Raw genomic sequence first — 27044 nt, forward strand, 5'->3', positions numbered from 1 at the left:
CTAGAGACCCCCAGTAAAGGCATGTATGGGAAGCAATCAGTGAAAAACTACAGTGCTGCTTCTACAGTTGATGTTTCTCTCGCTCTCTCCCTCTCACCCCCCATCATTCCTTCCTCTCTTTCTCTCAGTAAAAAAGGGGTGGGAAGCCCTGGCCGGTTGGCTCAGTGGTAGAGCGTCGGCCTGGTGTGCAGGAGTCCCGGGTTTGATTCCCGGCCAGGGCACACAGAAGAGCCCATCTGCTTCTCCACCCCTCCCCCTCTCCTTCCTCTCTGTCTCTCTCTTCCCCTCCTGCAGCCAAGGCTCCATTGGAGCAAAGTTGGCCCAGGCACTGAGGATGGCTCTATGGCCTCTGCCTCAGGTGCTAGAATGGCTCTGGTTGCAACAGAGCAACACCCCAGATGGGCAGAGCATCGCCCCCTGGTAGGCTTGCTGGGTGGATCCCGGTCGGGCGCATGCGGGAGTCTGTCTGACTGCCTCCCTGTTTCCAACTTCAGGGAAAAAAAAGGGGGGTGGGAGGGAGAAGCCCAAAAGCAGGCAGCTGGAAAGGTCTCAGCATGCACCAGTCCCTGAGTCCCAGAGAGGCTGTGAGTATCACTCAGCCTTGGAGCATCACAGGCTCAGCTGCACCCGCTCAGAGAAGGGATTTATGCAGAGACACATCTCAAGAACATCTGTGTGTTTTCACAGAATGGAGCAAAGCAGATTGGGGGTTTCCTGTTGAGCTGGAAACAAAATGCCATCAGCAAAGCCCATCTGTCAGGAGGCACTTATGGAAACAATTCAGGGTCACATCTAGGCCACTTGTTTTTCCAACTAGCCCAAGTATGGCCTCAGACAACTAATCTGCACTCTGCCAGCCTGGCCCAAGAGTGCAGCTGCCCTACTAAATGCAAGCAGTGCCCTCGGCAGGCCTGGATACGCCAGCCTGGCCTAGGATCCCACACCCAGCAGCGTGGGGCTGACCTCAGGCCCTCATCTCTGGCAGATGTCAAAAACACTAGAGGTCTCAAACTGGCAGTCCCTGCCCAGATCCAGCCCACTTATTTTTTTTTTTACCTTCATTGTGGTTTTTGTTGGTAATGTTCTCAAGAAATATTTATTTAATGGCTAGAAATAAGTGCAAATAATTGGCAAAAGGTAGCCAGTTGTGTACAGTGAAAAGTAAAGCTTCTCCTTTCAAAACATCCTGGGGATACACGGGGTCTCATTGAGTGGGGGCCCAGGAATAATAAGGGGAATAACTGAGTGTGTTCCTAAGTACCAAGGGGAGAAATGAAGCAGGGGAGGGCGTAGATTAGAAGGTGGGTGGAAAGGCACCCAGTTCCCCTCCCCGGAGGCAACCACTACTAGCAATTTCTTGGAAGTCCTTTTAGAGATCACTATGGTTGTTTGTTACATTGCTGATGAATTGGTTTTTCATATTAGGAGATATTCCGTACATTTCTAGATTTCTGATTTCTCGAAAAATCTGAAGATCTGGCATCTACATCCTACAAGGCTCAGTTGCTAAAGCTGAAGAGTCCCACCTGCCTCTTTAAAAGATGCCTCTTTTCCAGGTCACCACAGCTGCGCCTGGTCTTGCTCCTGTCTCCCTTACCCAACCTGACCCTGGGGGTTTTCCACGTTCCTCTCCTGTTCTCTGCCTTATCTCCTGTATGCCTCCCTGCAATACCTTCAAGAATGCTCCATGGGGACCAGGAAGCAGGGTGCAATCCCCTCACCTGGTTCTTACTTTCCCAGAGGACATAGGCTTGCCCCATTGTTTCGCTCCATGAATGTGCTTCATGCTTTCCCTTTGGTCTCCTTCTGCCAGATCACTCCGTACCTCTGAGCATGAATTAGAAAGTGCTCCTAGTCTGACCAGTGGTGGTCCAGTGGATAGAACATCGACCTGGGACGCTGAGGACCCTGATTCTAAACCCCAAGGTCGCCGGCTTAAGCACAGGCTTATCTGGCTTGAGTGCAGGCTCACCGGCCTGAGCGTAGGACCATCGACATGATCCTTTGGTCATTGGCTTGAGCCCAAAGTTGCTGCCTTAAGCAAGGGGTCAGTGGCTCAGCTAGAGACCCCCACCCCGCCCTTGTCAAGGCACGTATGAGAAGCAAGCACTGAACAAAAGTGACGCAACTACAAGTCGATGCTTGTCGTCTCCCTCCCTTCCTCTCTGTCTGTTTCTCTGTCTCAAAAAAAGAAAAAAAGAAAGTACCCCTTTCACACATACACACTCACAATAGGGGGCTGTTCACTTCCTCACTTGGAGAGCACCAACGTTCATTGACCAGAATGGCCTTGTCTGGCTCCACATTCCGGGTTAAAGAAAAGTCACTGGTCACCTTGAGCCAGATGCCCAGCCCAGCACTCTGCTGCGCTGAGCAGAATCAGGTCTGTTGGCAGAATAGGCACAGCTGCTCGGACAACCCACAAACAGGTTCTGCCACAGATCATGACTCACTTTCCCCTCCTTCCCCAGCAGAGGGTTTTCACCTTCCAGAAGTTAGATCATCCTGCAGAGTACTTCAGGTTGCGAGGCAGAAGCATGCTCTCCCTTTCCTGGAAGTCTGCAAGTTATGGTGCACTTTCATGTCAAGTTAGAGCTGTTTACTCATTTATACAATAAAGAGCGAATAGTCCTGGTCACTGTTCTATGAGCTGGGGATACATAAGTGACCAACACAGACATGCCCCTGCCATTCTGGAACTGATAACTTAGTGGTGAAGAAAGTCAGTAAATGGGTAATGAACAAACTAATTTTAAATAGTAAAAAAAAAAAGAAAGCAGAGGGGGTGACAGGCTTTTGAGGAGACTGGGCTTCTGTGTCTACATAGGGTAGTTTGGGAAGCTTCATTTAAGAGTTGACACGATGGAAGGGAACCAGCCTAGTGAAGAACCAAGGAAGGGTACCCAGATAACCTGGATGGTGTTTGCATGTCAGAAGAAGAGAAAAGAAGACCAGTGTGGTGGGATTTTGGTTGGGGATGGTTAGAGGCATCAAGGAGACTGGCAAGAGCCAGATCCTATAGGGCTTGTCGGCCAGCAAAAGGAATTTAAATTTTATTCTAACATAGGAGTCAATGAGGAGATCTCAGAAAGAAGTGATGGGAGTTCATATTATCTATTAATCACACAGGTTTGTTTCTAGAGACATTCCCTCTTCCAAATCCACCAGTGCTCCGGATTACTCATCTGCTATTTTCACTTTGTTTCTGGTGGGGCAGTTGGTCTGCTGGACGGCAGAACATTCTGATGGAAGGAGACAGAACTGATAGAGGACAGAAAAACGTGTTCAGTGACACCACAGGGAGAAATCATTCAGATCCTAAAAGTGGGAAACTCCGTGGAACAAGTGAACCACAAATACCATCAAATAAAGGGGGTGGCATTATAAAGTAGAAGAGACATAAATATATCTGTCAAAGCGGAGTATGGCTCTTGTTTGGATTCTGATTTGAACAAACCAACCTCAAAGACACCTTTGAGACAATGGGGGAAATGCAGTGTATTCAGGGTATTACATGGTATTAAAGAATTCTTGTTAATTTAGATGGATATGATAAAGATATAGTAGTACTAGGTTTTTTGTTTTTGTTTTTTTTTTGAATTTTTCTGAAGCTGGAAACGGGGAGAGACAGTCAGACAGACTTCCGCATGCGCCCGACCGGGATCTACCCGGCACGCCCACCAGGGGCGATGCTCTGCCCACCGGGGGGTGATGCTCTGCCCCTCTGGGGCGTCACTCTGCCACGACCAGAGCCACTCTAGCACCTGGGGCAGCCCGGGCCAAGGAGCCATCCTCAGCACCCGGGCCATTTTTGCTCCAATGGAGCCTTGGCTGCCAGAGGGGAAGAGAGAGACAGAGAGGAAGGAGAGGGGGAGGGGTGGAGAAGCCGATGGGCGCTTCTCCTGTGTGCCCTGGCCGGCAATCGAACCCCGGTCCCCCGCACGCCAGGCCGACACTCTACCGCTGAGCCAACTGGCCAGGGCCTAGTAGTAGTAGTTTTAAAAGCCTTATCTACTAGAGACATAAGCTAAAGCAGTGGTCCCCAACCTTTTTTGGGCCATGGACCGGTTTAATGTCAGACAATATTTTCACAGACCGGCCTTTAGAAGGTGGGACGGATAAATGCACAAAATAAAATGCAACCGGCGTAAAAACTGTGGTATTTTTAAATATAATTGTCATACTTATGAGGCAAGAGTCAAGAGTGAGTCTTAGACAGATGTAACAGAGGGAATCTGGTCATTTTTTAAAAATAAAACATCGTTCAGACTTAAATATAAATAAAACAGATATAACGTAAGTTATTATTCTTTCTCTGCGGACCGGTACCAAATGGCCTACGGACCGGTACCGGTCCACGGCCCGGGGGTTGGGGACCACTGAGCTAAAGTATTTGTAGGTGAAATGACCTATCTAGGATTTACTCTAAAATGTTCTGTCAAAATAAGTATAGGAGTGGGTGGACGGATAAAACAAAAATGGCAAATACAGTAGCCCCACACACACCCCTACTTGCAGTTTCAGCTACCTGTAGTCAACCATGGTCTGAAAATATCAAGTAGAAAACTCCAGAAATAAATTATTTGTAAGTGTTAAATTGTGCACCATTCTGAGCACCACTTCATCTCATCACATAGGCATCACCTCAGATCATCCCAAGGAGATTGAGTCAGTAAAATGAGATATTTTGAGAGCACATTCACATAACTTTTATTACAGCATATTATTATAATTGTTTTATTATAAATTTTATTGATTTCTCAGTGTGCCTAGTATATAAGTTAAGTTTTACCATAGGCATATATGTATAGGAAAAAGCTTAGTACTATAGGGTTCCACTGGTGGTCTTAAAGCCTGTCTCTCATGAATAAGGGAAGACTACTATAGTAAGTGGCTGTTGAAGCTGGTGGGTGGCTCTTCATGCTCTTCACTCTGCTTTTTGGGTATGTTTGGAAATGTCCATAATAAAAAGGTTTGTAAGTGAGTGAAGCTTGCCCTGGCCAGATAGCTTGGTTAGTTAGACCATCGTCTGGAAATGTAGTGGTTGCTGGTTCAATCCCCAGTCAGGCACACACAGGAGCAGGTCAGTGTTCTTGTATGTCTGTTGTGTGTGTGTGTGTGTGTCTCTCTCTCTTCCTTCCTTCCTCTCTTGCTAAAATCAATTTTAAAAAAATTTTTTTAAGTGAGGGAAGCTGTCAAAAAAAAGTTACCGTCTGCGAGCAGTAACATCACATCTCACCTTTGCCTTTTCTCCCTTTTCAGCATGGCACCCCTGCAGCCTGCTGGCCCCGGCCCCCATCTGCTGTTTGTTCTGCCCTGCTGAGCCACTTAGACTGGAGCCCCCGGGACAACACCTGCGTCCTGGCTTGGTTTTCAGCAGCGATGGTGGAGAATTGGACTCCACAGATTCACAACCTTCCCATCAGGCTTCAGGAGCCAGCATCCTTCATCCTGGGACTGGCAGCCCTGCACAATGCTGAGGGCCAGAGGACCCCATAAAGTTACTCCACAGCTTTCAGGGGCCAGCAGCATTCCAGTGCCTGTGGACTATGACCACCTATCAGCCCATTCCCAATGATGCTGTGGACCCAGCAGCCAGCTGTGGGGCCAGGGGGCCTGAGGTCCTCCCTGGGCCACATACAGGGGATTATGCCCCCATGGGATTCTGGGTCCAGAATGGCAGCATGCCTCAGCCTGTTGGTGAGAGCCCAGGCGCTACCACCACCCGCCCCAGTCCCACCACACCTGCAGTGCCCAAGATGGGTGTGCGCGCAAGAGTGGCTGACTGGCCGCCCAAGAGGGAGGCCTTGAGAGAGCAGAGCAACCCAAGCCCCTCACAGGACACAGATGGCACAAAGGCCACCAAGGTGACCCATTCCATGAGGACCATACAGAACGGACAACCCCCCACCAACACCCTGGCTTCCTCAGGGTCCAAAGCCTTCTACCGACTCTCCAGGAGAAGGTCCAAAGATGTGGAATTCCAGGATGGGTGGCCGCGGTCCCCCAGCAGGGCATTCCTCCCCCTGCGGCACCGCAGCAGCAGCGAGATCACCCTCAGCGAGTGCGACATGGAGGACGTGGGGGAGGCCCGGGGGGGCCGGCTCACGGGGGCCCTGCCCCTCTTCCGGGAGTATGGGAGCACGTCTTCCATCGATGTGCAGGGCATGCCCGAGCAGAGCTTCTTTGACATTCTCAGTGAGTTCCGCAGCGAGCAGCCGGAGGCCCGGGGCTCCCAGAACCTCGCCCAGCTCCTCCAGGCCCATCCTGGCCTGCACTTCACAGGGGGCGGCAGCGGAGCGAAAGAGGACTCTCACAACGGGCAGTCCAGGGACAACCTTCTCCCACTACAGCCAGGGAAGGAGAAAGAGAGGGCCCGCAAGAAGCCGGTGCGGGGCCTGGGCGGTGGGGACGCAGTCGACTCCTCCATCTTCCGGAAGCTGAGGAGCAGTAAGCTGGAGGGCGACCCAGGCCGGTCTCCGGGGGAGGCAGAGGAGGTGCGGAGCCCCCCGGAGCCCAGCAGGCCGTGGATCTGCCAGAAGAGCTTCGCGCATTTTGACGTGCAGAGCATGCTGTTTGACCTCCACGAGGCGGCCGCCAACAGAGTATCCACAGCCCAGAGGCGGAACACCACCACAGGGGCCTCAGCCGCCTCGGCCATGGCCTCGCTCACTGCCTCGCGGGCCCATGGCCTCGGGGGCCTAGACCCAGCCTTCACCAGCACGGAGGACTTGAACTGCAAGGAGAACCTGGAGCAGGACCTGGGCGACGACAACAGCAACAACCTGCTGCTCAGCTGCCCGCACTTCCGCAACGAGATCGGCGGCGAGTGTGAGCGCAACGTGAGCTTCTCCCGGGCCTCAGCCGGTTCCCCCGGCGGGAGCGGGGCCGAGTGCCGCCCGGCGGAGCCCGCCCTCAGCCCCTACCGCACCAACGCCAGCATCTCGGTGCTGGAGGTGCCCAAGGAGCTGCAGAGGACGCAGAGCCGCCCACGGCAGTACAGCATTGAGCACGTGGACTTGGGCGCCCGCTACTACCAGGACTACTTCGTGGGCAAAGGTGACCGGGGAAGGAGGGCGGGCCACGGCTCGGGTCTGAGACTCCCCTGCTTTCACTTACTGTGTGCGGGACCTACCTCAGAGCAGGGCTGTGACGGTGCACCCAGCGAGCTTCAGGCCACGTGGCCGGCACTTCCTAAACCTTGAGCTACGTGAAACAATAGATAAGCATTATTTAGCAAATATGTGCCTGGTTCAACTATGTGTCAGGCACTCTCTAGAGCCTAGGGATACAGTTTGGGCCAATTGAACACAAAAACCTTGTCTTTCTAACACTTACTGTTTTAGGGTTATAAGGCAAACAAAGCTAGATAAATACAAAAATTATATAAAGTGTCATAGCGTGGTGAGTACTGTGGAGAGAAGTAAAGCAAGGAAGGGAGAAACAGTATCAGGGTGGGAGTTACAGTTTTCAGTAGGGAATGTTTAGGGAGGACCTCCTACTAGGTGCCGTGAGTACTGAGCTGACGGAGGTAGGGAGACTAAGGACTGTTTCTAGCACAGGGAACAGCAAGTACAATAAATAGTCTCGGAACCCAGAAGGGATGGGAAGAGGCCACGGTTTCTGGGGAAGGAGAAGGAGCCAAGGCAGAGGTGACAGGGACATCCTGTGGGACTCCATGGGCCATGGGGAGGACTCGTGCTTTCACCTGGGGCTGGAGCTGCAGAAGAGCTCGGAGCAGGAGAGGCCCCGATCTAACTTGGGGGTTTACAGCCTCCCCTTGTGGGAGAGACCAAGGAGGAGATGGTGATAGACATATCTAGCAAGAGGGGGAGGAAGACGCAAGCAGGTTCTGGATCCCCTTTGCTTTTATTTTTGTTTTTTTTTTTTCGTGAGAAATAGGGAGACAGGAGGGGAGAGAGATGAGAAGCATCACTCGTAGTCGCGTCATTTCAGTTTTTCATTGATTACTTCTCATACATGCTTGACTGGGGTGGGGGCAGCTCCAGCCAAGCCAGTGACTTCAGGCCTCAAGCCAGTGACTTTTGGGCTCAAGCTAGTGATTGTGGCATCATATTGACGAGCCCACGCTCAGGCCAGCAACCTTGGGGTTTCGGACCTGGGACATCCCAGGTCAACACTCTATCCACTGTACCACCACCAGTCAGTCTGGATCGCCTTTGAAGGTAGAGCTGTTGATGTTTAGAAGGTGTTAACACCAATGAGGTACAGACTTCATTCATCATTAGGCTCATTGATGCTGGTCATCATTAGGCTCATTGATGCTGGTGGGGCAGTCCCACGAGGCAGCAGAGATCACAGAGCAGGCGGGGCACACACAGAAGTGGAGCTGGGACTAAGCAAAGGGCCCCTCCTTCTTGGCTCCAGCTCATCGTCGTCACGCAGGAAATGCAGACAAACCCAGGGTTGCAAGCCTTTCTGATTTTTTTTTTCAAGAGTCTCCTGAAATTCAGATTATTTTTTGATGTAGATTTTTCTTTTTTCTTTTTTTTCAGAGACAGAGAGAGGGATAGACAGACAGGAACGGAGAGATGAGAAGCATCAATCATTAGTTTTTCGTTGTGTGTTGCGACTTCTTAGTTGTTCATTGATTGCTTTCTCATATGTGCCTTGACTGCGGGCCTTCAGCAGACTGAGTAACCCCTTGCTGGAGCCAGCAACCCTGGGTCCAAGCTGGTGAGCTTTTTGCTCAAGCCAGATGAGCCCGCGCTCAAGCTGGCGACCTCGGGGTCTCGAACCTAGGTCCTTCCACATCCCAATCCAACGCTTTATCCACTGCGCCACCGCCTGGTCAGGTGATTTTTCTGATTTTTAAATGCTGGTAGGTATATCAACTAAGAATTGCTTATAGCCTGACCAGATGGTGGCGCAGTGGATAGAGTGTCGGCCTGGGAGACTGAGGACTCAGGTTCAAAACCCCAAGATCGCCAGCTTTAGCATAGTCACCTGCTTGAGCATGGGATCATAGACATAACCCTGTGGTCACTGGCTTGAGGCCAAAGGTCTCTGGATTAAAGCCCAAGGTCACTGGCTTGAGCAAGGGGTCACTGGTTCAGCTAGAGCTACACGGTCAAGGCACATGTGAGAAAGCAATCAATGAACAACTAAGGTGCCGCCACTACAACTTGATGCTTCTCATCTCTCTCTCTCTCTCTCTCTCTCTCTCTCTCATCGCGCACACGTGTGTGTGTGTGTGTGTGTGTGTGTGTGTGTGTGTATGTGTGTGTACAAAAAAAGAATTGCTTACAGCTTGACCTGTGGTAGTACAGTGGATAGAGGGGTTGACCTGCTATGCTGAGGTCACTGGTTCGAAACCCCGGGCTTGCCTGATTAAGGCATATATGAGCAGCAACTACTACAAGTTGATGCTTCCCACTCCCCCACCCACTTTCTCCCCTTCTCTCTCTCTTCCTCTCCCTCTCCCTCCCTCTCTCCCCCTCTCTCCTCTCTGTAAAAATATCAATAAATAAAATCTTTTTTAAAAAAGAATTGCTGACCTGTGGTGGCGCAGCTGATAAAGCATTGACCTGGAATGCTGAGGTTGCTGGTTTGAAACCCCAGGCTTGCTTGGTCAAGGCACATATGAGAGTTGATGCTTCCAGCTCCTTCCTTCTCTCTCTTTCTCTCTCTCCCTCCCTCCCCCTCTCCCTTTTGCCCCCCAATCTAAAATGAATAAATAAAATCTGAAAAAGAAAAATATATTTGCCTGACCTGTGGTGGCACAGTGGATAAGCATTGACCTGGAATGCTGAGGTCACCGTTTTGAAACCCTGGGCTTGCCCAGTCAAGGCACATATGGGAGTTGATGCTTCCTGCTCCTCCCTCCTTCTCTCTCTCTCTCTCTCTCTCTCTCTCTCTCTCTCTCTCTTTAAAATGAATAAATTTTTTAAAAAACACTAAAAAAAAAAAAGAATTGCTTTAAACTTCCAGTAACAGGCTTATACAACGTAGAAGTTTGCAGACCAGGGCTGGTCTTGTTCTTCCTCAGCATCAGGGGAATATCTGCCTTCGTGCATGGTCTCTAGCCCCTCAGCTAGTCTCCTAGTTCAAGATCTCCAGCCATTTCATCTGGGTTTTCGGGCAGAGGAAAAGAAGAGAGAATAAGGGCAAAAGGCAGACTTCCTGTCAGGTCAGCCCCCTCAGAAGCCCTGTCCTACCGTTTCTGCTTATTGGCCTCTCTGTTCCTATCTACAAGGCAGGCTGGAAAATAGAGGTTTTTAGCTAGACATAGTCCCTCTCTTCTATTCCCCTAAGATTAGAGGGTTTTCTTTAAAAAGGAGGAAGGTAAGGATGGATGGACAGCCTACTACTCCACAGCAACTAGTGTAAAATTTTTTAAAAGCAGTGTCCTAGTCAAATATAACAAATACCAATCATTTCACAGGGCTCAGAGTACAGTCTCTGGAGCTCCATCTCTGGAGTCAGACAGCCCTGAGTTTGGGATGTTCATTGCATAGCTTTTTAGCTATGTGATACATTTCACCCGTTGGACTCTCTGTCTTCATGGGAGGAATGGACATGATTGTGGCAGTATCACATGCCCAAAAGCAATATGACATAGCAATTGAAAATAAAGGGATGAAAAAAGTTTCAGAGAGTTGCTAACCACAAGAAAGCAGGTGAGGCAACATCAGTATTATACAAAATGGATTTCAAGGCTCAAAGCACTTTTTTGGAGGAAATGAAAAGGCCATTTCATGCTGATTATTTACTTTTTTCCTTCTTTTCCAATTGAGAGGAAAGGAGATAGACTCCCACATGCACCCTGACCGGGATCCACCCAGCAACCCATGTCTGGGGCCGATGCTCTGCCCATCTTGGGCTATGCTTGCAACCTAGCTATTTTTAGTTCCTAAGGCAAAGGCTCCACGGAGCCATCCTCAGCGCCTGGGACCAGTGCGCTCAAACCGATAGAGCCATGGCTACAGGAGAGGAAGACAGCAGGTGGGGGTGGGGGCGGGAAGCAGATGGTCTCTTCCTCCATGCGCCTTATCAGTAATCAAACCCAGGACATCCACACACCAGTCCAACGCCGTGCTGATTTTTTTTTAAATTCACCAAGAAATTCTAATAGTTTCTTGAACCTTTTGGACTTGCGGTATATGAATTAATACTGATATGATTACAAGGAGAAATGAACAAATCTACAATCAGTGAAAGAGGCTGACAGGGCCTCTTGTTGAAATTTGACAGATCTAGCCAAAAAATAAGGTGAAAGTGGATTTGAATAATTCACCAAAACTGGGTTTTGATATTAATACATATTAATTTTGTATGCATATTACATATCTATGTATACAGTTATATATATTAATTTTTTTACCTAACCAACAGAGAACACATTCTTTTTAACTCACCATAGAAAAACTTACATGAAAGGACTGTGGTGGGGATCAAAAAAGATTGTACATTAAAATACATTGTTCATCAGCCTGGTAGTAAGTTCCATGAGTATCGTGGAACTTTTTCTAAAAAGCAATTTTTTTTTTAAAGAATTGTTTCTTTGTAACCCTGGAGGCTCATAAATTAATTAGTCATTGATCACTGTTTACTGAGTGCCTACTGTACTCCAGGATGGGGAGGTGTTGGGTATATACATCAGTGGGTTAAAAAGAAAACCAGCAACTGCTTCAGGAATGGACTGATATTTGTGTAGTACAGTATTCCGTTCTCTGACCAGCTGGGGAAATTATTTAACCCACTACAGGTGCTCTTCTGATGAGGGTCATTAATTAACACACATTATTTGGGCCTTAGATAAGCCTTTGCTTTGCTGAGAGCATCTTGAGAGAAAGGAACCATCAGTTCGACATCAGAGCAGTGGGGTGGGAAGGAACTTCTGGCAGTGGGTAGATGCTGACTTCATGAACTTAAGTCAGACTGCTGGTGAGTATGCACCACAAGCAGGAGATACTTGGGTACCTCAGGAAGAACTTTTTGTGAGGGAGGATCATAAAACAGCAGCATGTTTTAGAAAAAGGGGAGATGGCTGTTATTTCCAGGAGAGAGCAGGAGACTTCCTCCATGACTCATTAATGGCTCTGTCAACACAAGGGGGGAAAAAGAGTAGTGGTTAACTTTCCTAGGTCTATAGTGATGTGATTGGATGAAGGTAATGCTTAGGTCAGGGGTCCCCAAACTTTTTACACAGGGGGCCAGTTCACTGTCCCTCAGACGGTTGGAGGGCCGGACTATAAAAAAAGCTATGAACAAATCCCTATGCACACTGCACATATCTTATTTTAAAGTAAAAAAACAAAACGGGAACAAATACAATATTTAAAATAAAGAACAAGTAAATTTAAATCAACAAACTGACCAGTATTTCAATGGGAACTATGCTCCTCTCACTGACCACCAATGAAAGAGGTGCCCCTTCCACAGCGGGGCGGATAAATGGCCTCAGGGGGCCGCATGCGGCCCATGGGCTGTAGTTTGGGGACCCCTGGCTTAGGTACTTGAGTCGTCCCTTTTCTAGAACAAGCATCATGTTCTGGGGATGGCAATAGCTAACATTTCTCGCTTACGGTGTGCCTGACTCTAGTACTTTTTAACTTGTTTAATCCTCAGACCATACTTTTTTTTAAGTGAAAGGCAGACAAACAGGAAGGAAGAGAGATGAAAAGCATCAACTTGTAGTTGCTTCACTTTTACTTGTTCATTGATTGCTTCTCATATGTGCCTTGATCTGGGGCCTCCAGCTGAACCAGTGACCCCTTGCTCAAGCCATAGACTTTGGGCTCAATCCAGCAACCCCTTGCTCAAGCTGATTAGCTTATGCTCAAGCCAGATGAGCCCGGGCTTAATCCAGCAACCTTGGGGTTTCTAACCTGGGACCTCAGTGTCCTAAGTCAATGCTTTATACACTGCGCCACCACCAGGTCAGGCTGGGCCATACCTACTGATCCCATTTTACTGATGAGAAAACTATGGAGTGACTTGGGCCACACATCTAACATCATCAGAGTTGAAATTTCAGCTGGCCAGTAGTTCCCTAGCTAGAATCTTAACCACTTCTAGAATCTTAGCAACTTCATGAGAGCTAATTGACAGCTAGCAGATGAACATTTGCAAATATGGGATGATCACAATGAGGCTAGGTTTGTTACATGCTGTGTATCATTTTATACAGTGTGTCTGTAAAGTCATGGTGCACTTTTGACCAGTCACAAGAAAGCAACAAAAGACGATAGAAATGTGAAATCTGCACCAAATAAAAGGAAAACTCTCCCAGTTTCATACCTATTCAGTGCAGTTCTCTGTGGGCTCTATTTGTTGCCACAATTTGTACCCTGTAAAACAGAGACGTTTCTTTAACACCTTATGAACTGTAGTCTTGCTTAGGTGTAATTGTCGAGCACACGCACGCACAGATTTTTTAGGGCTCCTTAGGTAGCTATCCCGTATAGCCTCTACAGACTCATCACTGACTGATGGCCTACCAGAACGGGGTTTCTCCATCAAACTGCCGGTTTCCTTCAACTGCTTATCCGACTGAGTAATGTTATTCCTATGTGGTGGCACTTCGTTATAAATGCGCCGATATTCACGTTGCACTGTGGTCTCGGATTCTAATTTAGCAAGCCACAGAACACACTGAACCTTCCTCTGTACTGTCCACATCTCGACTGGCATGGCCATGGGCTGCTCCGCTGTATACACGGTGTTAAGTCATCATCTCCGCATGCGCACATGCTGCCACATCATCCTACAGAAACTGGGAGGGTTTTCCTTTTATTTGGTGCAGATTTCACATTTCTATCGTCTTTTGTTGCTTTCCTGTGACCGGTCAAAAGTGCACCGTGACTTTACGGACACACTGTATTTGTAGCTTCATTTCACCCTCCCATCAGCTTTATGAATTATGGTAATGTCAGGACCCTCATTTCTCAGATGAGAGCACTGAAGCTTAGAAAAGTGTGTGACTTGGCAGGCGTGGTGTTGTGAGATGGGCTTTCACCTCTATGGTCTCTCCATTGAGTCTGGCCTTGACCAGACCTGAGAGCCTACCCCAACTGGCAGTCCCTTCAGCAGACCTGCTGTGGGACATAACCAGAGAGCTGACTCTGAACTCACCTACTCTTTTCTCACAGAGCATGCCAATTACTTTGGCGTGGATGAGAAGCTGGGGCCAGTGGCCGTGAGCATCAAGCGGGAGAAGCTGGAGGACCACAAGGACCATGGGCCTCAGTACCAGTACAGGATCATCTTCCGGACCCGCGAGGTAGGTCCTGTCCCTGGGTCACTATTATGTATACAAAGCTGCTCACGTCTGTGCACCCTTCCTCTGTGCCAGGTTCTGTGGTCAAGTGCTTCACTTGCTTCATCTCATGTAATCCTCCCAACAAACTCATGAGCGTGCACCTTTGTCTCCCCATTTTAGGAAAGAAAACTTAAGACTCAGAGAAATTAAACATGTGTAAGATCAGGCCAGGATTGGGATCTGATGTTTCTCACTGCAGAGTCCAGGGTTCTTCTACTTTCAAGAAGAGATTAACTCTGGTTAGCATAAGAAATAAAAGGACAGATGTAGAGGATTGTTTCAGAACCATAAGGTGTCCTGCAGAGTGGAAAGATTTAAGGCAGTGTGCCTGGGCAGGACAGAAATTGAGAAATCTTAGCTCAACGCACTGCGATTAATGTTCCTGGCTCAGGACATTTCTAGTGCATCTCTTCATCCTGAGTAGAGAATCCTCTACTTGGTCAGAGGTCTTCCCCTGGGTTACATGTCAGCTGTGGCTAGGAAACAAGGCCTGTTCGGAGCACCCTATTTGATTAGGCTCTTAAGTTATAAGTAACAGAAATCTACTTTTTTTTTTTTTTTTTTTTTTTTCCATTTTTCTGAAGCTGGAAACGGGGAGAGACAGTCAGACAGACTCCCGCATGCGCCCGACCGGGATCCACCCGGCACGCCCACCATGCGGCGACGCTCTGCCCACCAGGGGGCGATGCTCTGCCCATCCTGGGCGTCGCCATATTGCGACCAGAGCCACTCTAGCGCCTGGGGCAGAGGCCACAGAGCCATCCCCAGCGCCGGGGCCATCTTTGCTCCAATGGAGCCTTGGCTGCGGGAGGGGAAGAGAGAGACAGAGAGGAAAGTGCGGCGGAGGGGTGGAGAAGCAAATGGGCGCTTCTCCTGTGTGCCCTGGCCGGGAATCGAACCCGGGTCCTCCGCACGCTAGGCCGACGCTCTACCGCTGAGCCAACCGGCCAGGGCCCAGAAATCTACTTCTAACTTTTTTAAGCCAGAAAGAGAATTCACTGGTTCATTTATTTTCAAATCCAGGTATATGGCTAGCTTCTGGCATGGCTGACCCCAGGTAGTCTAGTGATATCACCAGGAATCTCTGCCTCCTCATCTCTCTGTTCTCAGCTTCTTTTTACATTGTGAGTGTCATTCTGTTCTGCCACTTGCTCCATGTCATGGGAAAATAGAGACATACTGCTCAAGTCTTCTATATCTTTATACCTTCTTCTCCACGGGGAAGACACTCTTATCTGCCAAATCTCTGAGTGGCCCTGCTTGGATCACAAGGCCAGGCCCTGGGCCAGCCATTGTCATCAGGGATGATAATGGAAACTGGCCAGATCTAAGATTTGCAGTTCACTTAGGGTCCAGGGGCAGGGCAGGCACTGTGATTGACAGTTCCATCAGAACTACGTGAAAGAGGCAGCAAGGTGTGGTTCCTCAGCAAAAAGAGGGGACCTATGCCAGCAAAACTTATGAGCATTTCCAAAAGACCTTTCCAGAAAATGGGTAGTTATCAGCTGGGAAGGTTCCCCCAGAATGGTTTTCCTCTGGCCCTGCATTGGCCCTTGGTCCTGACCTTTGCCCAGACATGGTGTGTGGGGCCAGCCAAGCCTGGACCTCATCCAGACTGGCAGATTCTGTCCCAAGGACCCAGCCCCATCCCCTCACGGAGACTTTCCCACTGAGTGGGAATGTGATGACCCAGAATCTTTGTGACAGCTAAAGGGAACGCAGCCCCAAAACCTCATGCCTCAAATCGCAGGTGGTCACCAGCCCCTCTGCCTCACCAGCATCCTCCTCCCTCGCCTCACCTTTCCGGCCAGATGAGCAATGGGCAGAATGTGAGGTGACAGCTCACACTGTATCAGGCTGTTGTATGACATATGGGGAATTGCTGGGTGAAATGACAATGACAGTCAACTAGTAGTAATATTTACTACTATTACTGTCATATTGGAAACCTGCTTAACATTGTGTTGGGCATTTTCTCTAGCCTTTTATGTATGTTCAGTGACTTAAAAGTCATGACAGTTCTATGATGAAGGCACTGTTATCCATTTACAGATGAGAAAACAGGCATAGGAAGGTTAAAGGACTTGCCCAAAGTGGCAGGGTGAGGTACCGGCCTGAGCTCCAGCCACAGCTCAGCTGCCTCTAGGGTTTCAGTAACAGACTGGTGCATCGGACCCATTCATGAATTATGAACTTAACTTAGTGCCAGTATTTTTATGTTATTGTCGTTTAATGAAAATAGAATACATAAGTAGAATGAATTTTTAAAATACCAAACTACATTGCATGTTCTGAGAGGCGTAAGACTTTGGTGCAGAGATACTGGGTCAAGGTGTAATATTTTTGCTATGGTTCCTTTCCAATAAGTTTGAAACTGGCTTGATGTCATTTGTGGCTTGTGCCTGCTTGCATCCACTTCCCACCCCCTACACCCACGAAACTAGCCTCCAGTCCGCCCCTAGTGAGGGCCACAGGGTGGAGGGTGATCCTCCCCATGAGAGTCACTCAGCGCCACTCTGACAGCTGTGCTGTGCACTGAGAGGAGAGAAAGTAGTGAATAATAAGTCAAGGAAAATGATTACGGGACTGCATTGCTGTAAGGGAGGCAGACAGCACACAGATACCGTAGTAAATTGTATAGTGTGGGACGTGCTGACAAGTGGAAAGTGTGAGGCCAGGAAGAGACACAGGAAGTATGAGGGCGGCCTGGTGTGGGTCCTGGTTCCGCCATTCAGCAGCTGTGAAACCTTGGCCGTTTCTCTTCTCTCACAGCCTGTTTCTCTCTTGGGAATTCTTTCAGAGGACTGCTGGGGGCTCAGTGAGATTGCTCATATAAAATACAGTGCTGGGCCTGGCGCGTGGGGAGAGCCCAGTGAAGTTAGCAGTCGGGAGAGATCTGTGCCCTTGTTACATTGCAGGCAGCCCTGAGAATTTTGGTCCACCATGAGGTTCACAACCATGAGCAGCCCGTTCTCCGTCCTCACGCAGACTCAGCCCTGCCCCCAGTCCTTGCAGAGCTTCCCTGTTGAGCTCTCAGGCCTGAGCACCTCACCCCCTGGAGTTGGAGAGCTAGGCAGTGAGCAGCAAGGTTTGCCTGGCCCCTTTCCAAGGCCCTTTCTGTCGAGGATTGCGTAGCCCAAAGGAGTAACAATAACCAACACTTTGGCACATTCCTGCCAGGCATTGGCCTAAGTGATGCTTCAAGTCCTCTCAACAGTCCTGGGATCTAGGTCCCATTATGAACCTCTTTCTACAGACAAGGACATTGAGGCCCAAGGAGGGATCACTCGTCAGTGTCCCCCTGTGGCAGAGCTAGACATGGACCCAGGAGGCTGCCTGGGTCCTGAGCCCACGCTCTTAAGTACTAACTACATTGGCTCTCAGGTCAAGTTTGAATTCTGACTCTGGGAACAGACAGCCCTGGGTTCAGTCTCGCTCTGTCACTCACTAGTCATGTGACCTTGGGCAGATGGCTTTACTTCTGTGTACCTCAGTATCTTCATCTGTAAAATAGGCTTTGTGCTGTCTCCTGAAGTGGCAGAAAGAACACAGGTGGGAGCACAAGGCTGCAAGGCAGTGAGTGCTTGGACAGACAGATACTCTGATGACCCTGCTGTTGTGGCCACACTGTCTCCCACAAGCTCAGAGGGCCATGCTGGGGAACAAATGCTGAGTTCATGGACAGAGTTCTGTTCTCCTGTTCACACATACATACCAGGCTTTTAGTAAACCAAGGTGTGGGGGCCAGAGAGAGGGGCCCAGGCTATTTTACAAGCCAGCCGGCCGAGCCCATGCCAGTGCCTACTTTTGGCCACCAGCCGCCAAGCAGACAATCGAGGACCTACACTGCTGGCAGACGGGGTATGCGTGTGGTCAGAACCGAGCTTCCCACCAGGGCAGGGCCAGACATGGAGCTGGGCTTTGGCAGCACACACCTAAACAACAGCCCCTGCTCCCCACCCTTGAGCCTGGACAGGACAAGCCCAGGCCAGGACTGCCCTGTCCTTAGCCCCTTTATTGCCAGTGCCTGACCCACCAGGCCCAGTGGGTTCCATTCCTTAGTTTTGTTAGGGTTAGACCAGGGGTAGTCAACCTTTTTATACCTACTGCCCACTTTTGTATCTCTGTTAGTAGTAAAATTTTCTAACCGCCCACCGGTTCCACAGTAATGGTGATTTATAAAGTAGGGAAGTAACTTTACTTTATAAAATTTATAAAGCAGAGTTACAGCAAGTTAAAGCATATAATAATAATTACTTACCAAGTACTTTAGGTCGGATTTTCGCTAAGTTTGGCAGAATAAATCTTTATAAAACAACTTACTATAGTTAAATCTATCTTTTTATTTATACTTTGGTTGCTCCGCTACCGCCCACCATGAAAGCTGGAACGCCCACTAGTGGGCGGTAGGGACCAGGTTGACTACCACTGGGTTAGAGGATTGGATTTTATTTTCTTTACTGAAAAAGGAATGGTCACTCACTGTTAAGAGTTTGAACAGTACTGCCCTGGTCAGATGGCTGAGTTGGTCAGAGCATCATCCCAGTACGTGAAGTTGTCGATTCAATCCCTGGTCAGGGCACACACAGAAACAGTCTGATTTTCAGACGCTCTTTTCTCATCCTCTCTCTCTAAAATTAGTAAATAAATTTTTTGAAAAAAGAATTTAAACAGTACCCAAGTGTGCAAAGTAGAGAAGCGTGAATCTCATAGTCCGTGTATTGACTGGGACCCCACTTGTGTTCAGTAGCTACCTCTGCTTGTGTGTGTGCGCATGTGTATATGATAATCTGCAAGCAGGATAAGGGAAAAGCATACTATAGCTTGCTTTTTAAGGTTTCTTTTCTTTTTTTAATTCTTAACTACATGTATGGCTTTGTGCACATACATTTGATGTTTGTATATGTAATAATGCTTAGCGTGTATTGGATGCTCACTGTATGCCGGATACAATGCTAAGTACTGAACATGAATGATCTTATAACCCCAATAGCCCTTTGAATCAGTCACTATTATACCTATTAGATAGATGGGTCTCACAGCTAGAAAAGGGATAGAGGCAGGATTCAAGTCCAAGCTGACTGACTCCATAGTCCCAGGATTCAAACCCAGACAGACTGACTCCATAGTCCCAGGAAAAGTTCTTTAAAGGATGGTGTACCACCCAGCACAGAGAAAGGCAGGGATGCTGCTGGAGAACCATCTATGTAAATAGTTACCTCCTTGCTCATGCGGCCCTGAGGGCCTTTCATGGCTCATCTGGCTAATTACCCTCAGTGAGATGCCAGGGTCTTACAGGTGGAGCAGTGAATGTAGATTTTATTCTGAGAGAAATGGGAAGTCATTTGCAGTTTCCATGCAGAGCAGAAACATGATCTAACTCAAGCTGCTGCAGGAAGAAGGGACTTGGGTGGGGTGTCAGCAGGGCAGGAGGAGGGAGACCCAGAGGAGGTTGCTGTCACAATCCACATAGGACATGATTGTGGTCAGAGCCAGCTGCAGAGTAGAGGTAGCTGGTGTTGCAGCCTGCCAGTGCCCTACCTACTTTTGGTCTTCAGCAGAGAAGAAGCTTGGAGAGCTTTTCAAGTAATGGCTTTTGGTCAAGTTGTCAGAGCCAAAAATTGTGACCTCGGGCCACCTGTCTCCAATGTGGAAGAGAGTGAGGATTTCTGGTCCACACTGTCCCTTGGCCCCAGCAGAGGGCACTGCAGGGCAGTGTCAGCAGGATACAAACACACTGATCGTCCTGTTGGTGCATTAATTGAAACCCACAGTCCCAGGGCCACCCAGATTGGCAGGGCAAAGCATTAAGACATCACTGCTTTTCATGATCTATTTCAAGACTACCCTGCTTATGATGAGAGATTTGTTTGTTTATTAACTACCAAGACCAGAACTGGGAACTCCCAAGCATGAGGTCATTCCATTCCTTCTACACACACCCAGGTCCTATTTGGCAAAGGCGGGCTATATGTTTAGAAGCAATGCCATAACACGTTCTTTTAGCCACTTCCTGTATCTGTTGACTTAGTGTGAACATGTTTTCCCAGTTAGCACTGATCCTCTTTAGTCTTTAAACCATAGCCCCAAGTATATTTTGGGTGCTTGTAACCTCCCTCGAGGGAAGGCTTTTTCTTGTACTACTGCAGACCCTGCTGCATCATCGTGGCGTGGTTCTGGAGCTGAGCCCAGCCCAGGGCATGGCATCACTGTGTGGCCAGCAGCACGTTGTGGGTAGAAGCCTGAACTAGTGTTAGCAAGGATGCAAAGCAACGGGAGCTCTCGGAGGTAGCAGGTGGAAATTGGTACAGCCATTTGGAAAGGAGTTTGTAGTGCAGTATAATTGAATATTAACATGCCTGGTGACACAGCAGTTTCTCTTCTAGGTATAAACCCAAAAGAAAACGTTTCCATGTGCTTCTGTGAATGTTCCTAACAGCACTATTCACAGTTGTCAAACACTGGATCGAATACTGGAAGTAGTTTCTGTGCTCATCTGCAGTCGGGATTAAATCCACTGTGGTAAAAATGTCAGCCTCTTGCAGCAACATGGTCAAATCTCATATCCATAGTATTCAGAAACAGGAGCCAGATATGGAAGAATTCCAACGGCAGAAGCTCAAGAACAAGCAGCAATAAGTTATAGGGTTATAATTCAGGATGAGGTTGCCGTGGGGAAGGAGAGAATGGGCACAGGAAGGCTTCTGGGAGCTAGGAACGTTGTAGTTTTTGATCTGGTGGTGATTGCCTAGGCGTTCACTCTGTGATAATTCCTTCAGTTCTATTTGTATGTGTTATGGATTAAACTTCACAGTCAGAGGCGGATTTAACGGCAGGCGCACCAGGCGCGTGCCCTGGTCCCCGACTTCTGAAGGGCCCCACAAAACACCAACTTAACACTTTTTTCTGATGACACCAAGTGTGGTTTCATATATGCAATTTTAACAATAGTACATAATATTCTTTATTTATTTTAAAATATGATTGACATGTATTTTTATTTTCCCTGTCTCTTTTTTTTTTTATGGGGCCCAATATTTTTTTCTGCGCCCTGGGCCTCAACTGCCCTTAATCCACCTCTGTTCACAGTAAAAAAAAAAAATTCAAAGGAAAAAATCATAACCTTTGAAGAAGTCAGGCTTGGGTTGGAATCCTGATTCAGCCACTTAGCTTTTGACGACCTTAGATAAGTCACCATTTTCTTATCTGTAAAATGGAAATAAAATCTTTCTTAAACAGACTTCTACATATAACTAGATAACTGCTATCATACCTCAAATACAATGCAGTAAACGAAATGTTCAGAAATGTGATTTTAAGTATGCTGCTCACAAAAATGAGGGGATATTTTATCACTGCATATTCATTTTGAAATATCCCCTCATTTTTGTGAGCAGTATATATCAGTTAGAAATTATTTGGTCTACAAAGTAACAGAAACCTGACTAGCCATTGCTAAAACAAATAGGAGGTTAATTGTCTAACAAGAAGTCTGGAGGAAGTTGGCTGCACATATTGACTTCTCTGTGATTTTTTTTGTTGTGTCCTTCCTCATGATCACAAGATGGTTGCCACAGGTCCAAACATCTTATCTTCCATCCCACCAATGTCCTTAGCAAGAAGAAATAGACAGTTGAAAGGGGGGTTTCCTCTTACCAAGGGTAAATCTACCCCAGGAGTCCTCCCAAAGCTTAATTCTCTTTTACATCTCCTTGCCTGGAACAGTCACATGGCCAACTATAGGAAAACTTGAAAAGCAGCATCTGGGGAAGAGGAATTAGATGGCTGTGATTGGCTTAACCGAAGGTTCTCAACCCTGGCTGCATATCAGAGTCACCTGAGTGGTATTAAAAATGTGTGTGTGTATACACTTTTCAAAGTATATGTATGCAAACATACATACATACATGCCTGGGCTCCACCACAGACCAGTTGAATTAGAACCACTGGTTGTGATTTTGTCAATAAATGAGGTTGAAAATGAGTGCCGCAATTCAAGACCCAAACAGGTACTGACGTCCAGGACAGGCGGGTATTTTATGTAAGAGCTTATGGTAATATTTTTACATATAATATTTTAATAATGACATAAAATAATAATTTAATATTTTACATATAATATTTTAATAATTTTATTAAAATTATTAATAATAATTTTAATATTTTAATATTTTAATAAATATTATTAAAAATATTTTAATAATATATTATATTGCATATAATATATTAAAATGACATTTTAATAATGTAATATTTAATATTTACATATAATAATAAAATTAATGTTTTAATTTTACATATAATATTTTAATAATAATGCCTTTTTAATAATATTTTAAAAGCCTATTTTAAAATAGGCTTAAGGAGCCTATTTTATTCATTATACTCTCTGGTATTGGGATGTCAGCTCCATTAGATAAGAGTCTTTATTTTGTTCCCTGTGCCTAGAACAGAGCTGGCACTTAAGAAGTACTCAGGCAGTGCTTGTTAAAACAAAGTTATGTTCCATGCATTGTCTCATTTAGTCCTTCCAACACCCCTTTAGGGTTATACTTTTACTATACCCATTTCACAAAAGAGGACACGAGACTCAGAGACAGGAAGTCATTTGGTCAGGATCACACAGCCAGGAGGCAGCAAGTTCACGTCCTGGTCCAGACCTAGGGTTTTCTGGCCTTAGAGCCCAAGCTACTGACCATCACACATGTCACTTTGAGAACAGGACACCCTCATATTTTCTAATGCCTTCCTGGTTCCCAAGAACCTCCTAACCATCCCTTCTCTCCCTGGAGCAGCTCATCACCCTGCGGGGCTCCATCCTGGAGGATGCCACACCCACAGCCACGAAGCACGGGACCGGGCGGGGCCTGCCCCTGAAAGATGCCCTGGAGTACGTCATCCCCGAGCTTAACATCCACTGCCTGCGGCTGGCGCTCAACACTCCCAAGGTGACGGAGCAGCTGCTGAAACTGGACGAGCAAGGGGTGAGCGGCACCGGGGAAGGGGCCACAGGGGCACAGCAGTAGCCCCACTCCTGGTGCCTTTATGTCTTGGTCACTTTTTTTTTCAAAGATCAGAAACCAACTTAAGCTAGTTTCAGTAAAAAGAAAAATCTGTTACTAAATTCTAGGATGCCAAGAGCAGAACTGTGACTGGGTCTCAGGAGGAAAATAGTCTAAGGATGTGTCACTAGGGTGTGTGTGTGTGTACATGTCCACATGTACACTTGTATTCCCTCCCTCCCTCAGCACACTGCCTCCATGTGTGTGTACATGTCCACATGTACACTTGTGTTCCCTCCCTCAGCACACTGCCTCCGTGTGTGTTGTGTATATGTATGTGTCCACATGTACACTTGTGTTCCCTCCCTCCCTCAGCACACTGCCTCCGTGTGTGTGTGTGTGTGTACATGTCCACATGTACACTTGTGTTCCCTCCCGCCCTCAGCTCACTGCCTCCGTGTGTGTGTGTGTGTGTGTGTACATGTCCACATGTACACTTGTGTTCCCTCCCTCCCTCAGCACACTGCCTCCGTGTGTGTGTGTGTGTGTGTGCGTGCATGTCCACGTGTACACTTGTATTTCCTCTCTCCCTCAGCACATTGGCTTTGTGTGTGTGTGTGCGTGCGCATGTCCACATGTACACTTGTGTTCCCTCCCTCTCTCAGCACACTGCCTCCATGTATGTGTTTGTGTGTGTACATGTCCACATATACACTTGTGTTCCCTCCCGCCCTCAGCTCACTGCCTCCGTGTGTGTGTGTGTCCACATGTACACTTGTGTTCCCTCCCGCCCTCAGCTCACTGCCTCCGTGTGTGTGTGTGTCCACATGTACACTTGTGTTCCCTCCCTCCCTCAGCACACTGCCTCCATGTGTGTTTGTGTGTGTGTACGTGTCCACATGTACACTTGTGTTCCCTCCCTCTCTCAGCACACTGCCTCCATGTGTGTGTTTGTGTGTGTACATGTCTACATATACACTTGTGTTCCCTCCCTCAGCACACTGGCTCCCTCTGCTTCTTTGGCTATCCCTCAGCTCCCAGAGTTGCTTTTAGAATTACGGCCACTTGCCTGGCCTGTGGTGACACAGTGGATCAGCATCGACCTGGAACACTAAGGTCGCCAGTTTAGAATCCTGGGCTTCCCCGATTAAGGCATATAAAACAAGCAGCAATGAAGAACTAAAGTGAAGCAACTATGAGTTGGTATTTCTCAATCCCCCCACCTCTCTCTTCTCTGTAAAATCGATAAATAAATTAGTTTTTAAAAAGAAGAATTCTGACCTCTTACAGAGACCATCTCGCTGACTCTCAGCCCAGGACAGCCTCTTCCTGGCCCGCACTGAGGTCAGGTATCTGTCCATGGTCCAGTCACCAGTGACCCGGGAGTCGGGGGATAGTCAACAAACATGGTTATTGGGGGCTCTTCTCCTAAAAGACAGTGTTGCCTCTTCTGACCCCTGTGCCCTTCAGAATTTCCTTCTGCAGAATTAACTTAGCTCCAGTCTCTATGGGAAGCTGGCCCAGGCAGCAGTCTCTTTCATGAGAGAGTGGCACTACGCTCCTTAGAAAGATTGAGAATAAGAGTCAGGGGTACTTGTCATGCCTCTCTGGAATGGAAGGGAGGGACTGGCACATGTCCCCATGCCTTTTTCCTTCTTCTGGCTGTGGCACTAAATCCCTGTGCTACTCCAGCAACTTCCCGGGCCAGCGCTTGAGATAAGCCCCCTCTGTTCTGTTCCCTCTGACGTCTCTGCCTGGCCCGCCTCCATAGAGCCCTTCTTGCTTCTGCAGCTCTGCCGGAAACACAAAGTGGGCATCCTCTACTGCAGGGCGGGCCAGAGTTCGGAGGAGGAGATGTACAACAACGAGGAGGCTGGCCCCGCCTTCGAAGAGTTCCTCTCCCTGCTTGGTGAGAAGGTCTGCCTGAAGGGCTTCTCCAAGTATGCCGCCCAGCTGGATGTCAAGAGTAAGTGGCCCGATGGGGGAGCCAGTTAGATCAGATGAGCTACCCACACTGGCCCACCCAATGGGTGAAAGTCAAAAGGCCTGGCAGTTCTCTGCTGACAACACTGGGCAGGGGGAGTTCTGGGTCTCCACTGGTGGGAGTGCAGGTAGTGCATCCACTTTGGAAAACAGCGTGGCATATTCTGGTTAAGTCTAAAAATTTACCTACTCTGTATCTCAGCAACCGCACTGCTCATCGTGTCCTGAGAATTCATGCACATGCATGCCAGGATGTGTCCTACACACTAATGGCAGACCCGGGATGGTGCCCAGTGTACACTGACAAAACTGTAGTATATTCATGTAGCATAGTACTGTGTGGCAGTGACAACAATGAATTAGGGCCACAGGCATCAGCCTGGATGGGTGTGGCTGGTAGGTCTCAGAAGAGTTCATACTGAATGATGCCTTTTATACAACAATTATTTTAAAAGCGCACTCAATAATATATTGTTTGGAATTTTGTTCTTACATAAAGAAAAATAAGGCAATGGTAGACTCAGTGTTCAGGATGATGGTTACCTCTCCAGGGAGAGGGTGGCTATGACTGGAAAATGACACATTAGAATGTTGTTGGTGGTCTCTTGTTTAAGGTGGGTGGTAGGTATCATGTATATGTTAGAGCATTCCCTGTACATATGCACGCATCGGTATATTTGTATATGATGTGTGGGATTGCATTGTTTCATAATAAGTAGTTGGAAGTGGTACAAGTGGAGGGTGACATTGTGAACCGGCATCACAGCTCCAGGGGAGAGGACTGCCCGTTGACCCTGGGGGTAGGTTGTCCAGTTAGTTGCTCAGGCTGAATCATATTCCCTAGATGGGGCTTTGACTTGCTCACTCACACGTTGCCTTGCCTTGCCAAGCCTCAGTTTCCTCATCTGGAAAATGGAGATCTACATGAGGAGATCAAGCTTAGAGGGATGAATCAGGAGTTGAGTAGGTGCCTGTGGCTGTTATCACTTTCACCTCCTCCGTTGAAGGAAGCTATAGAAGGAATAAGCATCTTATTGTGCCAGTTGCTGGTTTTGTGGTCGTGGCTTCGCCTCTCTCTGCCTGTTTCCTCATCTGTCAAGTGACAGTAATAATTGCAGTTACCTCAGCAGCACCGTATTGAATCTAACATACTGTACCCTCACTCTGTGCCAGGCACTGGACCTGTCCAGCCTCCCAGAGCTTTGAGGGTGGATGTCGCACTTGGTGTGCTGATGGGGCACAGGCCTCTACCACTTGGCACACAGGAAGCCCACAACTTGTGTGAGCAGTAGTATTGTAGTTCTGTTGGTGAACCACTGAAGGGGCAGTACACTCAGAAAAAGGAATAGGAAACTTATTTAAACCCACCTTCTCAGACAGATGCCTGCCTCTGGGGCTCAGCGTCCTGCAGTGAGGGCCATTACCTTACACCCTCACTGGCTTGCTGTGAGGGCCGGATGCCCAACACGGTGCCTTATAAAGAACTAGCTCTCCAATAAACATCAGTTGCTGCCGGTCATTGCAGTGTGACCTTGGACAAGTCATTCCCTCTCTTCAGTTTCCCCTTCTGAAACATGGAGCCAGTAATCAGGTGTGCTTCTCCCTGGTCATAACCCTCCTCACATTAAAGGTAATCAATATCCTGACTCCCAGATTATCATTTTCTTTTTTGTTCATGATTTGTTACCTATATTTGCACATCTACATGATATATTTTGCCTGTTTTTGAACATAATGTGAGTGCAGTCATATAGTATGTGCTCCTTTATATCTGG

The 27044-nt window shown here is 47.9% G+C and overlaps 1 protein-coding gene across 9 annotated transcripts in view; it reads left to right on the forward strand.

Moving 5' to 3' along the window:
• SIPA1L3 (signal induced proliferation associated 1 like 3) overlaps positions 1-27044 on the forward strand; it is a 326815-nt gene that overhangs the window by 201761 nt on the left and 98010 nt on the right. For all 9 annotated transcript variants that reach the window (XM_066348334.1, XM_066348335.1, XM_066348331.1 and 6 more), the window contains 4 exons: positions 5263-7059; positions 14115-14245; positions 23080-23268; positions 25078-25252. In XM_066348334.1, coding sequence (XP_066204431.1) covers positions 5550-7059; positions 14115-14245; positions 23080-23268; positions 25078-25252 — 2005 coding nt within the window. In that variant the 5' untranslated portion in view covers positions 5263-5549. The remainder of the gene's footprint in view (positions 1-5262; positions 7060-14114; positions 14246-23079; positions 23269-25077; positions 25253-27044) is intronic.

The sequence above is a fragment of the Saccopteryx leptura genome, chromosome 9 (assembly GCF_036850995.1).
Source record: "Saccopteryx leptura isolate mSacLep1 chromosome 9, mSacLep1_pri_phased_curated, whole genome shotgun sequence".
Classification (NCBI taxonomy): Eukaryota; Metazoa; Chordata; class Mammalia; order Chiroptera; family Emballonuridae; genus Saccopteryx; species Saccopteryx leptura.